Below are 15,394 nucleotides of genomic sequence, written 5' to 3' on the forward strand. Positions count from 1 at the left end.
CTACCTAATGAAAGAAGAACCCTGAAACAATCAGGAATTATGTAAATGTTACTCTCATAGATAGTGTTTTGGCTAGTTGTATTTGGCAGCCTTGAATGAATGAATTTTTTTAAGTTTCTTATTTACTTTTATCAGACCTTTTGGAAATTATAAATATAAAAGTTAAATCCATGTATGTCATTTTAAGTAATACCTTTACAGAAAATAATGGCCAATTGTCCATAGTATAAATAAGATTTTATATTTAGATTGCTGCCTTGGGCCAGCAAGAAGTATCAGTGGATAAAAAGACTTACTATCAAAGCACAGAAAATGAGCTTGATCCTATATTCTCACATTGTGGAGAGAACTAACTCCCACAAGCAGTCCTCTGACCTCTACATGTGCCCTGTTGTACACACATGCATATACACACAATAAACAAATAAATAAATATAAACAAATAAATATTTGTTTAACTTGAACATTTTTTCAAACCTAACTGAATAATATTTCTTTTAAATATTCAGATGTCTAACACTAATAGTTTCCCCATCTAAGTATTAAGCTTGATAAAATAAAATCTACTTAAAATAGATATATCTACGTTAAATTGCAGAAACATAGAATGGTTCACATGGTTGAAACGTAATCTCATATTATATTTAGAAGGAAAAGAAAAATGAGATCAATGTGGTGTACTTTCAGAAGAAAGTACATTGCTGAGATTTTCACTGAAAGAATGAATCCCCCTCTTTAGGTCTGCAAAGCCTGTGAGCTGAAGCAATAGGACACACTAGCCCTTTGAATAAGGCTTGTCTTTAGTCTTAGACTCTGGATAATCTTTCCCAGGCCCATACTGTACTGTTTTGCCAAAGACAGCATTCACTGTTAGATAGCTGCAACTAATAATGAGTTCACATACTGTAAAAGTCCAGTTCATTTTCCTGGTTCTGGGTGCTGAACATGAGAGATTAAAAATCCCCATTCCTGAAAATCATCCTTAAACTTGAAAACAGTCACTTTAGCTCCATGAAACTTTCTCTTCTAAAATATTCTTATACATACCATACTGTGTAGATTTTAGTTTGTGAGTCACATTTTTCTTTAAAGGATGATTGTTCATTAAGCCATGTATGTGCCATGGTATATATCGGGAAATTAAAGATCAATGGACAACTTGTAGAAATTGGTTCTGCCCTTCCATTATGTAAAAATGGAAGGGCAGGCTTGGAGGTATACACACTTATCTGCTGAGCCATCTCTGTGATCCTATTTATTTATTTATTTATCTATCTATTTAAAGGTGGTAGAGTGAGAGCCTACTAGTGCTAGCAAAAGGATAAGTTACTATGTATGTGAATTAAAGAAAAGAATTCAGGAAAAATCAGGTGCATTACTGTGACACAGATATATAAATTCTGAAAAATCTCACATACTTTATTCTGATAAGCTTATAGAAAGTAACTACTAAATGTTGGCATTGCATTGTGCTGTGTACTATGGAGAAGATGGCTTGATATCTTGCCCAGGAGGCCTTGAGTCCTAGTCTCAAAATTGAGATCAACTTGCTGTAGGTTGGTGAACAGTACATAGTAAACATAATTAAACACAGCTAAAACAAGTGATTTCCTCACAATATGTTAATTGTCAAAATGGTTTTTTTATGGAAAATTTCTGTGTGTCTTTAACCTTGTATGCTGGAGTCATTTTTTTTCCCACAGATTTAGAAACGATACATACATTAATGCCATTACTTTTTGTGGCACTGAAAATATTGTTGACATTAATCCTTTCTTTTGCAGAGGTGGGTGTGACAATGTAATAGCCAGTAAGATGAAAATAGTGCAACATTCAAGATAAAGCAAATTCCAGGGAGACAAACCAAACTTGGTAAAACTCAGCACCAAAATTAAATAGAGTATTACTTACGGATACTCTTCTGAAAGCTGCTCAGCTATAGCATAGGCTGTTGGGTCTCGGTCTAAGGCATAGACAGTAATATCTGGTTCCATTTGCAGAATGGCTTTTGTGTGCCCTCCTGAACCAAATGTCATATCTAGAAAAACCTTACCAACATAGAAAAAGAAATTGCTCTTTAGCATGAAAATAACATTGTTTTCAACTACTTTAATTTGCATAAACAAACAGTTTTAGAGATAGGAGCAAACATAAAAATAGTATTGCTTTCCACAGATTCATTCCCCGCCATGCCCCGAATTGAGATTGGGATTTATTTTGAGTATAAGTGTTAAAAAATGCAAAACTCTAAACAAACCTGATTGGAATATCAGCAAAATAATCAATTGCACATAAAGGAAAACCAAGACACATTAACATTTCACTATGAGGTAGAACTGGTCATACAGCTATGATGTGAGCTTAAGTGCCTTATAGCTAGCTGAAAGCTGGCCATGCTTCTAATAACTTCTCATCATTGGAGATGGCTTAAAATTGGTATAGCTCACTTCATACTTATTTTGTGAAACACTTTCAATGAAATCTAGAGATAATCATGAGGTTGGAAATGAGAAGGGATACTCCTAAAAACAGTCACACAACAAAAAATATAATATGAAAACTGAATAACTAACAAATACAAGACAAAAAATGCAAAAGGATTTTTATATCTACAACATGAGGCAAATTCTAAGCTTGTTATTAAACTTGGTACATATGTTTGGTAAAAGCACCAAACTAACACAATTCAAGTGCCTTTAAATTTCTCCAGTGCTTAAAAACAAGAAGGATAAAAGACATATGAGAAGCATTATATATTCTGAGCAGGTTATATTTATGCATGTAAATATGTATGTAACAACTATTAATGAAAAAGGCAGCTGTAGACTTGAGAGCAAGGAGAGGTATATGCAAGGAGTTGGAGGGAGGAAAGAGAAAGAGGGAACAATTTAATTATATTATAATCTAAAAACATAAAGAAACAATTTTAAAATGGCATTCAGCATTGTCTTCTGTAATAATATCATTTCTTGTCTAAACCATGACTCTTTAGAGACTGAAAGATTTGCCAATGATAATTTTGCCAGGATACTAAGATACATGTAGATACAGAACTTTAAATACATAGATTATTCCAGATAGACAATGTAGGAACTAGATCTCAATCTTCTTGGTTATTTTATTTGGCCACATTAAAAACAGAATTTATACAATTACAATTGAGCAAGAAACTTGACCTGTAGCATCAGAAACATGTGCACAAATTAGATGGCTAAGGCAGATTTGGAAGTAAGGGCAGTCTCGGAGAACTCTCATAAAGTCATGCTTTTAGTTTAATGAGATTTTTCAATAAGGTCTCTGATAGTACAAAACAAAGACAATAGTAATACTGGATACAATAAAAAATAGCCTAAGATTATCAACCAGACCTAAAACATATTTAAGTACATATGTTCAAAGTTTTATGTACCAACTTTACAAGAAAGGAAATCCATGAAATGGATTAAAGTATGTCTGTTCCTTAAACATGATCTGGAGGAAAGACTCTTTATATGAAAAAAGTTTTCTTAATAAAGTAGAAAGAAGATGGCCATAAAACAGAAAGAGATGTAATCATGATAAAAATGTACAAACTTGTTAACATGTTTTCACTTATGCATTTTTATGTGATAAGTATATCATCTTTGTTTCTATATGCATATCTGTGCATGTATGTGTGTGTGCGGGTACATGTGCGTGTGTATGTGCGTGTGTGTGTGTGTGTGTGTTTGTGTGTGTAGGTAGGTAGGTACACGTGCCTAATTTTAAGTGAGTACTGGGGCTTTAAACTTAGATTCTCATACACAGCTTTCCCCCCAGGATCAGCAGAAAAAAAATTCAGAACTTACTTAACCTTATGCTATCAGCATCAGAACATAATCATGGCTATATATTATCTACTACTTTAAACAGTAATTTTACATTTTAAAAAATAAATGTGTAGTGGGGCTGGAGAGATGGCTCAGTGGTCAAGAGCACTAGTTGTTCTTCAAGTTGAAGCAGGATCTGTTCCCAGGACCCACACGGCAGCTCACAACCATCTGTAACTCCAGTTATAGAGAATCCAAAATTTTCTTAGGCCTCTGCAGGTACCAGACATGCACACAGTGAACAGATATATACACAAGCGAAACACAGAGATGTTAAATACAAAGAAATATTTTTAAGAAGAAACATAAATGCAAATCTAATGATCAAATGACGTCGCAGTGTATGCCTTCATGCGAATTTGTGACTAGACAAACATCTTCTGTTTAAACGCCAGAGAGTTCAGCATAATTTAAACAAAGAACTTTTACCAGGCAAAGCTCATCTGGTATAGACATCAACTAATGCCAGAACATTAGATTTAAATAAACAATTTCCATATGATTAACTTTTCCCACATCAAATAAGTTTCAATCGGTTTCTGAAAAGAGAAAGTCTCTGTTTTTCAAAATATTCTGGATTATGTGCAGTGATGATTATAATTTACATGATTATTTTTAACATATGATGATTATTCTTTTAAAGATGGACTATCTATCAAGAAACTTTCTGCATAAGGAGAGAAATCATTTATTACCAGGCAAATGTAATATAGCAAGCAAAAAGGGGAAATAAATGGGATTTGTGAAACCAGAAGTGAATACTACCACATGTTCTGTGTTAACAGATAACCTGAGGAATCACTTTTGATTTTTAAAATTATAATATGCATTACAATTTTCCCATTCCTCTAGATAATTAATATGATATTAGGTCACAGTTTTCATCTTACAAGTTGATAATAAGTTAAGTAACGGATGTACTTTTTTCCCTTAGAAATTCACAAAACAGATCAACATGAGTGTTTTTAAATGATCCTTTTTATAAGCCTCTTCTATAAATATGTCACAAATGTAATCTCATGATCCTAGCTCATCTTACTTGCTATAAATTACTTACTTAAAAAAATCAACCTTACTATTGACAGCAAATTTGTTCTAGGTAATTTATTTATTAACTGCATAGCAATAACAATATTGTTTTAGTTCTGTGAGCTTCGGGAATGTCTCCTAAGAATAAATGGATGTGATTTTACAGCTTACCAAATGTGTGAGAATTTTCCTACCTGGTCTAGTGAAAACTCAGGAAACAGAACAGACAAATAGAAATATTCAGCTTTTTAAAAGGAAAAGCATGTATGACGCAGCAGCTTAAGATGATATCAGCAACTGAGAGGAGACAACTCCAGCTTACCAGCTGGAGTCTTCACAGTATTCTTCCTTTTTCTTTTTCTTTCTTTCTTTCTTTCTTTTTTTTTTTTTTTTGGTTTTTTTGTTTTGTTTTGTTTTGAGACAGGGTCTCTCTGTGTAGCCTTGGCTGTCCTGGAGTTGCTTTGTAGACCAAGCTGGCCTTGAACTCACAATGATATGCCTGCCTCTGCCTTCCAAGTGCTGAGATTAAAGGCGTGTGCCACCACGCCCAGCCCTCAGTGTTCTTTCTAAAAAAAAAATAAAAGGAGGGGAATCATAGAGGAAGAGTGCAAATAAAAACCTGAATAGTGTAATGTGTATTATGACTGACATGGAAATGCTAAACAAGAAAATTCAACCGACTGTGGATCAGCCAACCTCACAGGGATTGATTGGGTTCTAGAAAAATATCTTTAATCCATGTTTTCTCTGTCTCTTCTCTCATTTCCTGTCTCTCAGTTGTTACCTCTGCTTTCTCCTTCACTCCATTGCACTCTTTGGTCCAGAATGAGTTCTAAAATGTGCCTATGTATCTCCTGCAATCTTCCTTCTATTCTTATGGAGATACTTTTAGGATATATGTTCATTATGAGTTGTTGTTTGGGTTTTGTTTTTTTTTTTTGGCATAGGGAATATAATTTTATATTTCCTATCTTTTGGAGACCGCCAAAAACATCTTACTGCAAAGCACAGCATCTTTAAATAAAAATAAAAATTTTTATTTTAATAAAAATAAAAGATGCTGGTTAAACAGGAGGAAATGTGTATAAGAAAAGATACTTCTCTGCAATTAGAGAAAAAAGGTGGATAAGTCATGACTTGATAAGTATAAAATGAGAACAGTTTGCTGGATGATGGAATGGAAGGATGAACCCTCAGTAATGGATTCCCAGTATTTCTTGTCCCTCATGGCACAACAGAGAATGACTTTGGTTTTTGGTGGTTATGTATAGACAGAAAAAAAATGACTCTCTAGGAAGTTCACTAAGGCGTAAAGTGAGAAATGGCATTCAGGCATCTGTGCACTGTAGGATGAGGGGGTTTGTAAGAAACTGTTTTCTCAGAATAAAACTAAAATGGTTCAAAGAAGAAATACGCTATTTTTAACTTAATGTGGTGGCATTAGTGTAGAGCAATGGGACATTAATTCATGTTTGTTGATATGATGTAAACAAAAGAGCCACGGATCCCATGGTCACCAAACAGATGTAGGCCATACTGATCTGTAGAGAAATTTAATTCAGCAACATGACTACTCTGATCACATCCAAAGACATTCTAGGTCTATGAGATCTCCTGGATGTAAACACCCTTAGTATACACCTTAATCCCAAAAAATGAAGGAAAAGTTAGTTTGTAGAAGGAAGGACTGATGTTTGAAGGTGATGTCTACTTGAGAGACGGAGAAGAACTTGACAGAACATGGTATGCCCAACTCTCACAGGAGCAGAATTTGACAGAACACGGTATGCCCAACTCTCACAGGAGAAGAACTTGACAGAACACGGTATGCCCAACTCTCACAGGAGCAGAATTTGACAGAACACGGTATGCCCAACTCTCACAGGAGAAGAACTTGACAGAACACGGTATGCCCAACTCTCACAGGAGAAGAATTTGACAGAACACGGTATGCCCAACTCTCACAGGAGCAGAATTTGACAGAACACGGTATGCCCAACTCTCACAGGAGCAGAACTTGACAGAACACGGTATGCCCAACTCTCACAGGAGCAGAATTTGACAGAACACGGTATGCCCAACTCTCACAGGAGCAGAATTTGACAGAACACGGTATGCCCAACTCTCACAGGAGAAGAACTTGACAGAACACGGTATGCCCAACTCTCACAGGAGAAGAACTTGACAGAACACGGTATGCCCAACTCTCACAGGAGAAGAACTTGACAGAACACGGTATGCCCAACTCTCACAGGAGCAGAACTTGACAGAACACGCTATGCCCAACTCTCACAGGAGAAGAACTTGACAGAACACGGTATGCCCAACTCTCACAGGAGCAGAATTTGACAGAACACGGTATGCCCAACTCTCACAGGAGCAGAATTTGACAGAACACGGTATGCCCAACTCTCACAGGAGCAGAATTTGACAGAACACGGTATGCCCAACTCTCACAGGAGAAGAACTTGAAAGAACACGGTATGCCCAACTCTCACAGGAGCAGAATTTGACAGAACACGGTATGCCCAACTCTCACAGGAGAAGAATTTGACAGAACACGGTATGCCCAACTCTCACAGGAGCAGAACTTGACAGAACACGGTATGCCCAACTCTCACAGGAGCAGAACTTGACAGAACACGGTATGCCCAACTCTCACAGGAGCAGAACTTGACAGAACACGGTATGCCCAACTCTCACAGGAGCAGAATTTGACAGAACACGGTATGCCCAACTCTCACAGGAGCAGAATTTGACAGAACACGGTATGCCCAACTCTCACAGGAGCAGAATTTGACAGAACACGGTATGCCCAACTCTCACAGGAGCAGAATTTGACAGAACACGGTATGCCCAACTCTCACAGGAGAAGAACTTGACAGAACACGGTATGCCCAACTCTCACAGGAGCAGAACTTGACAGAACACGGTATGCCCAACTCTCACAGGAGAAGAACTTGACAGAACACGGTATGCCCAACTCTCACAGGAGAAGAACTTGACAGAACACGGTATGCCCAACTCTCACAGGAGCAGAACTTGACAGAACACGGTATGCCCAACTCTCACAGGAGCAGATGTCTCCATCATACTCAGACACAGCTACTATGCAGCCATTTCATTTTGTACATATTCCATAGATAAAATAAATGTTCTTTGCATGTTACTTGGAATAAATATTACTTGCTCTTTGTCACAGACGCTGATGAAGACAAACTTACTCAAGCGTTATAGTTTTAAGATTGATTTTTGAAATTAGAAAATAGTAACAAAAATTAAAATGAAGCATGAAAAACCAAAACACCATGTGTGGATAAAGCTAGCAATCATGCATAATTTTAACTTAATTCCATACTTATACAAACTTTTGTCTTTGACGATACTTTAGCCCTATATTTGCCCGCATGTCTCTCATGTTTGGAAGATGCGAAGACTAGGGTAATTCTCCTCACTGAAGACGGAAAGTGATAGAGATCACTGCATCTGGAATCATCCAGAGACTCAGAAATTGATAATTTAATTTCTTTTCAATATAGCAGCTCATATTATTAAAAAATTTCACATCAGAACACCAGTGCTAAAATTGGGCATGAAGAAATTTTTAGCCATGAACAGCATGAGGGCAGATCTCCCAGTTACATTTTCCTAATGTTGATTAGTCATTTCCAATCTGTGCAAGATTTTTAATAGTAAGTTACCATCTGAATGTGGAAACAATATGGCCTGGCTTAACTTTAAGATTTCTTTCTAAGATATTTTTTCTTCTGGCAATTTTTAATTTTGATTTTTTCATGACAAAAAATGCTTTAAAAATATTTACAGTTAAATTTCACCTGTCAACAATAAATTCCAAGGATCTAAGATGGAAGAGCTCACCTTGTTTGACCAGCAAGACAGCAGTGACTGACAATAACCTAAGGACTGAACTGAAAACTACAAAACACCAGTGCTGTTGTACCTCCCGTGAGACAGGTTAAACTGTGCAGAGCATAAATGGGTCTGGCCTCAGGCCACCGGGATAATCTGCAGAAAGCTCCCCAGTCCCTCGATGACCAGGAGAGAGCCGTAGAGTGATGGAACTCCAGTGTCTGCGGCTCCTGGACCACAGAAGACCCCACAGCCTAGAAAACAAGCGGCGACCTAAGGCCGCCAGGGCAAATGACAGAAAGTTCCCCTGTCCCTTCAGATGCCCCCGTGCCAGGGTCTAGCCACAGATGGCATGACAGGAGCACAATCTCTGATCCCCCGGGGCACAGAGAGAACTATGGGCTCACAAAGCACTAGGGACACACATTGCCCTCTGACACCTCGAGGCAAGAAGGCCCACTCGAGCAACTTTCTGCTCCTCAGCTCACCCGGTTCACAGTCAGGGAGCCAATAGAGACAGCGATCTCACCAGAGGTGCCTGGCCTCCTCAGGTCATAAACAGAGAGGCACCAGAGACAGGAAGCTCAGCAGAAGTGAGTAGGGTGTAGAATCTAAGCCCCAATATCTGAATATCAGAGACGACCAAACCAGCTAACACCAGAGACAACACAGTGGGAAGAGGTCATGGGAACAACCAAAGCAACAACTCCAGGGACCACTTGATAACACCAGAGATCAGCAGTTCCACCACCACAAAAAACCCTGGAGATGCTATCACATCTGATGCACAGGAGAAAGATTTCAAATCTGAGGTTTGAAAATGATAGAGCTCTTAAAGGAGAAAAATAAATCCCTCAAACTAGAACAAAAATACACAAAGAAAAATATGAAAGAATTGGACAAATAACTTAAAACATAAGTGAAAGACAGAAAACTACAATCAAACAGGAATGGAAATGAATAAAAGGATTTAAGACCTACAACCAGAGACAGATGAATATAAAAGACACAATCTGAGACAATTCTGGAAATGGAAAAAACTAGGAAGAGGACAAGATATACAGACACAAGCATCATCAACAAAATTCAAGAGAATGAAGAGAGAATCTCGGGGATAAAAGATATGACTGAAGAAACCAATACAACACTCAAAGAAAAAGTTAAATATAAAAAGGTCCTGATTTAGAACATCCAAGAAATCTGGGACACTATGAAAAGGCCAAACGTAAGAATAATAGGAATAAAAGAAAAAGAGGACTCACAGCTCCAAGACTAAGAAAATACTTTAAATAAAATCATAGAAGAAAACATCCCCAACCTAAAGAAAGAAATGCCCATGAATATACAAGAAGCCTACAGAACTCCAAATAGATTGGACAAGAAAAGAAAATCCTCCTGCCATATAATAATCAAAACACTAAACATACAGAACAAAGGAAGACTGTTAAAAGCAGCAAGAGAAAAAGGCCAAGTCACATACAAAGGCAAATGTATTGGAATCACACCAAACTTCTCAACAGAGACAAAGAAGGAAAGGAAAGCCTGGACAGATGTCATGCAAACATTAAGAGATCACAGATGCCGACCCAGACTAGTATCTTTCAGCACTTTCAATCACCATAGAGGGAGAAAACAAGATATTCCATGACAAAACCAACTTTAAACAATGTGCAACCACAAATCCAACTCTACAGAAGATACTAGAAGGAAAACTCCAACCCAAGGAGGCTAACTTTACCCAGGAAAACAAAGGAAATGAATAAGCTCCCATCCACAAAACCAAAAGAAAGACAACATACACACACACTCTACCACCACCAACATAAAAAAGCAGGAACCAATAACCACTGGTCATTAATATCTGTCAACATCAATGGCCTCAAATCTCCAATAAAGAGACAGAGAATGGATGTGAAAGCAGGACAGACACATCATTGTGCTAAAAACAAAAAACATACCTCAGCGATAAAGATAGATATTGCCTTGGACACAAGAAGTAAGTTGATAAAACAGACTTTCAACCAAAACCAATCAAAAGGGATGTGGAAAGACACATCATACTCATCAAAAGAAAAATACACCAAGAGGATCTCAATTTTGACTATCTATGTCCCAAATACAGGAGCACCCAATTTGTAAAAGAAACATTACTAAAACTTAAATAACACATCCAACACCACACAATAATAATTGGAGACTTCAACATCACACCTCCCCAATAGACATTTCACCAAGACAGAAACTAAATAGAGAGAAAAATGAAATTAATAGATGTTATGAATAGAATGGACCTAACTGATATCTATAGAACATTTCACCCATACACAAAATAATACACCTTCTTCTCAACACTGCATGGAACCTTTTCAAAATTGACCATATACTGCGTCACAAAGAAAACCTCAAGAGATACAAAAAGGTCAGAATAAACCCTTGCATCTTATCAGACCACTATGGATTAAAACTGGAACTCAAAAACAACAGAAACAACAGAAAGCCTACAAATTCATGGAAACTGAACAACTCCCTACATAATGAACTCTGGGTAAGGGATGAAATTAAAAAAAAAAAAAAGAAAGAAATTAAAAACTTCCTAGAAGTCAATAATAATGAAGGTACAACATATTCAAACTTATGGGACACAACGAAAGCTGTGCTAAGATGAAAGTTGATAGCACTAAATGCCTTTATAAAGAAATTGGAGAAATTCCATCCTAGCAACTTAACAGCAAGTGTGAAAGCTCTAGAACAAAAAGAAACAGACACATCAAAGAGGAGTGATGGCTGGAAATCATCAAACTCAGGGCTAAAATGAAAAACTAGAAACAAAGAAAACAATTCAAATGAAAAATTAGAAACAAAGAAAACAATTCAAAGAATCAATGAAACCAAGAGCTGGTTCTTTGAGAAGCCACACCCTTATCAATAGCCAAAAATACTATAATAATATAAAGCATGTTGGTGTAACTCCAACCAAGCAAGTGAAATGCTTATATGAAAAAAACCTTCAAGTTTCTAAAATAAATTGAAGATATCAGAAGACGGAAAGATCTCCCACGCCCATGGATCAGGAGGATCAACAGAGTAAAAATGGCCATCTTACCAAAAGCAATCTACAGATTCAATGCAATTCCCATGAAAATTCCTAAACAGTTGTTTACCAGCCTTGAAAAATCAACTCTCAACTTTATATGAAAAAACAAAAACCCCAGAATAGCTAAAACAATCCTGTACAAAAAAAGGTCTTCTGGAGTAATCTCTATCCCAGATCTCAAGCTGTACTATAAAGTATGGTACTGGTATAGAAATAAGGTAGTTGATCAGTGGAATTGAATCAAAGACCCAGAAATAAACGCACACACCTATGGACACTTGATTTTTGACAAAGAAGCCAATCCATACAATGGAAAAAAGAAAGTATCTTCAACAAATGGTGGTGGTCTAACTGGATGTATACCTATAGAAAAATGCAAGTAGATCCCTTTTTATCACCCTGCACAAAACTAAAGTTCAAGTGGATTAAAGGCCTCAAGATAAAACCAGACACACTAAATCTGTTAGAAGAAAAAGTGGGGAAGAGCCTTGAACTCATTGGCACCAGAGTTGAACAGAACACCAACTTCAACAACTAATAAATGGAACCTCATGAAAATGAAAGGCTTCTGTAAGGCAAAGGTCACTGTCAACAGAACAAAATGGCAGCCTACAGACTGGGAAAAGATGTTCACCAACCCTATATCTGACAAAGGCTTAATAAGAAAAATACCTGAAGAACTAAAGAAGACCTTCAAGTCTGGCAGATCTGGACCCAGGGGAGTCTGCTCAAACTACTGTACCAACCAAGGACAATGCATGCAGTAAACCTAGACCCTTATTCAGGTCTAGCCAATGGACAGCACATTCTCCACAGCTGTGTGGAGAGCAGGGACTGACTCTGACATGAACTCTGGTGCACGCTAGTGACCACTTCCCCTTGGTGGAGAGGCTAGTGGCACTCAGAGGAAAGGTAAGTAGGCTACCAGGATGAGACCTGGTAGACTGTGATCATACGGCAAGGCAGGAGATCCCCTTCTGTCACAGACCTAGGGGAAGGGAATAAGGTGAAAGAGGCAGGAGTGATGGGAACATATAAGTGAGGGGATAACAATTTAAATCTAATATGAATAAATTATTTACATAAAAATAAAAAACACCTAGAAAAAAAAAAGAAATTGAACATCACCAAACAAAATAATCAAATTAAAAAATAGGGTACAGAGCTAAACAGAGAATTCTCAACAGAGAAATATTGAACAGATGAGAAACACTTAAAGAAATCCTCAACATCTCTAGTCATCAGGGAAATGCATTCATTCATAATCTGTATATACACTGAGTATTCTGTATTGAGAAGGCCATAGGAGACAATACAAATATTGTATATGGGCTCTCTAGTTTAGTTGATGTGGAGGCTTGAGCATTGTAAGTAACTGTATGTAAGTATATAAGTAATTGTATATAAATAATTGTAACATCAATGAAAATGAAATCTACACTATAAGAAGGAAGAAAAGAGTAACAGGAGAAATGAAGAATCTTCTGGTACTTTCCAGAAGTTTTTCTGTTTATTGTAACTTATTCCTTTCTTTAGTCCATATGTTAGTTACTACTGTAAACCAGGGAACTTAGGGGAAAATGTTGAGATGATATCAAGTCAATTTATGTCATTGCTGAAAGGCAGAGGCAAATAATTTATATCATTTTAGATAAAATTGAAGCTCTTTGAACATTATTCTTTTCAGTGATAGTGGGAAAGGAACATATGGCCATGTGCATGTTAGGCAAGTACCGAGGAATTCGTAAGAGCCAATACCATTAAATGGATAGTAGGATGTAACACATAGTGGTTAAGGGGCTTCTATAAAAAAGAGTACCCACGTAGCATGCAAGAACAGGCTGAAGTAAGGAAAGTTAGTAACAAGAATATAACAGCTACATTCACTCAATGATTATTTTGCATAAAGAACAACCTGAAACATTTCATCTTTATTATTTATTTCTTGATAAGTAAGTAAAATCTACCTGCAAACAAGAGAGCTGGGATATCTTAATGCTTTACAGAGGACAAAAAATAAATTAAGAAAGGGTTAATTAAATAAAGTTGTCTAATCACAATGAACGTCAGGTACATATTGCAAAAAACATGTTTGTTTCCTGAACCTATATCATGATTTACTTCTCTTTTATATTAATAGAATAGACTAGGAAAAGTTTGAGAAATAAAAACTTGTCATAAATTATGGCGTTGGGGTACAGAAGTGTCATAGAAACCACCTATTACACAATGAGATGTTCAACACTTACTGCACATTACAGAACATTGTCTCGGGTTAAAGTATAATTGTTTTCTGTTTTGAATTGACCATAGCTTTCATTACTCAAAAAAGCCCCTCACAATACTGAGCCATCCAACATTCCCTGCTAGAGAGAACTCATCAGACTCAAGAGGTGCAGCAAAAACAGACTCTGTACTTTAAAAATTCATGTAATCTTTATAACTTCTAAACATTCTCATCTCACAGAAATGTATAACAAGGACACTTCAGAAAATACAACTTGGTGGCACAATTAGGACAGAGTCAGAAATGAGATAAACATTTCTTGGGTCGGGGAGGGGAAAGTGTGTGTGTGTGTGTGTGCGCGCGCCTGCGCGCTTTGGGTGTTTTCTTGTACCATTCTTGCCTCTGTTCTTGAGACAAAGTCTCTAACTGCCTGGAACTTACTGTTTTGGCTAGAATGACTAAGTGGCCATCCCCTAGAATATATCCTCCTCTAACCTAATTACTGGAGATACAGAAAGGTTGCACCATGCCAGGCTTTTATGGACTTGGTAGGGAATTTGTACTGAGCTTTTGTACTTGGGCAACAAGGACTTCACCTGGTGAGACATCTCTGCAGCTTAGAGAAGTGTTTCTCCTCTCTTCGTTCCATATATCTCTAATACCTTGAGCTAAGCATGATGACATGAATCTGTAAACTCAGTACAAAGTTCTTAGGAAGTTGATAGAGGATATCTTCAGTTCTAGACATATTTAGGAAGTGCTATATAACAAAACCATGACTCAACTTTAAAAATAAAAATGGTAGTGGAATACCATTTTTGATACCAGAAGAGAGAAAATGGAAAGTATGAGAAGATTGAGGTAGCTACTTAGGAAAAAAAAAAAAAAGGTATCACAAGAATTTCCCTGTGGATTATGGTAATTTAGTTCTCCATCTGGGCACCCCCACAGGCATCATATCTGGTGTTGGCTGGGGCTTCTATTGCTGGAAGGATACTGCCAATGAAACAGCTACTCTGATGTCCTTTGTAAAACATTCAACCAGCTAGATATGAAGGGTATGGTGTAATAACAGCTGATTACACAGTTACACTTTGATCTGGCAAACAAAACATATGTCAATCCAGATTTAAGAAGGTTTTGTTCTGGGTAGGGGTTTAAAGTTTACCACCTGTATTGTCCTTGGCTGGTGCCTTAGTTTGAGTGGGACCCTTGGGCCCAAATCTGCCTATCATAATGTTCTACTTGTAGGTTTCTAGGACCCTCTGGATCCTTCTACTTTACTATTCTCCCATGCTTCTCTCATCTAGAGTCCCAATAGGATGT

The 15,394-nt window shown here is 37.1% G+C and overlaps 1 protein-coding gene across 2 annotated transcripts in view; it reads right to left on the minus strand.

The window, feature by feature from the left end:
- Positions 1-15,394, minus strand: part of Mettl15 (methyltransferase like 15) — a 173,338-nt gene that overhangs the window by 88,806 nt on the left and 69,138 nt on the right. For both annotated transcript variants that reach the window (XM_051144301.1, XM_051144300.1), the window contains exon 3: positions 1,912-2,048. In XM_051144301.1, coding sequence (XP_051000258.1) covers positions 1,912-2,048 — 137 coding nt within the window. The remainder of the gene's footprint in view (positions 1-1,911; positions 2,049-15,394) is intronic.

This window comes from Acomys russatus, chromosome 4 (assembly GCF_903995435.1).
Source record: "Acomys russatus chromosome 4, mAcoRus1.1, whole genome shotgun sequence".
Lineage (NCBI taxonomy): Eukaryota > Metazoa > Chordata > Mammalia > Rodentia > Muridae > Acomys > Acomys russatus.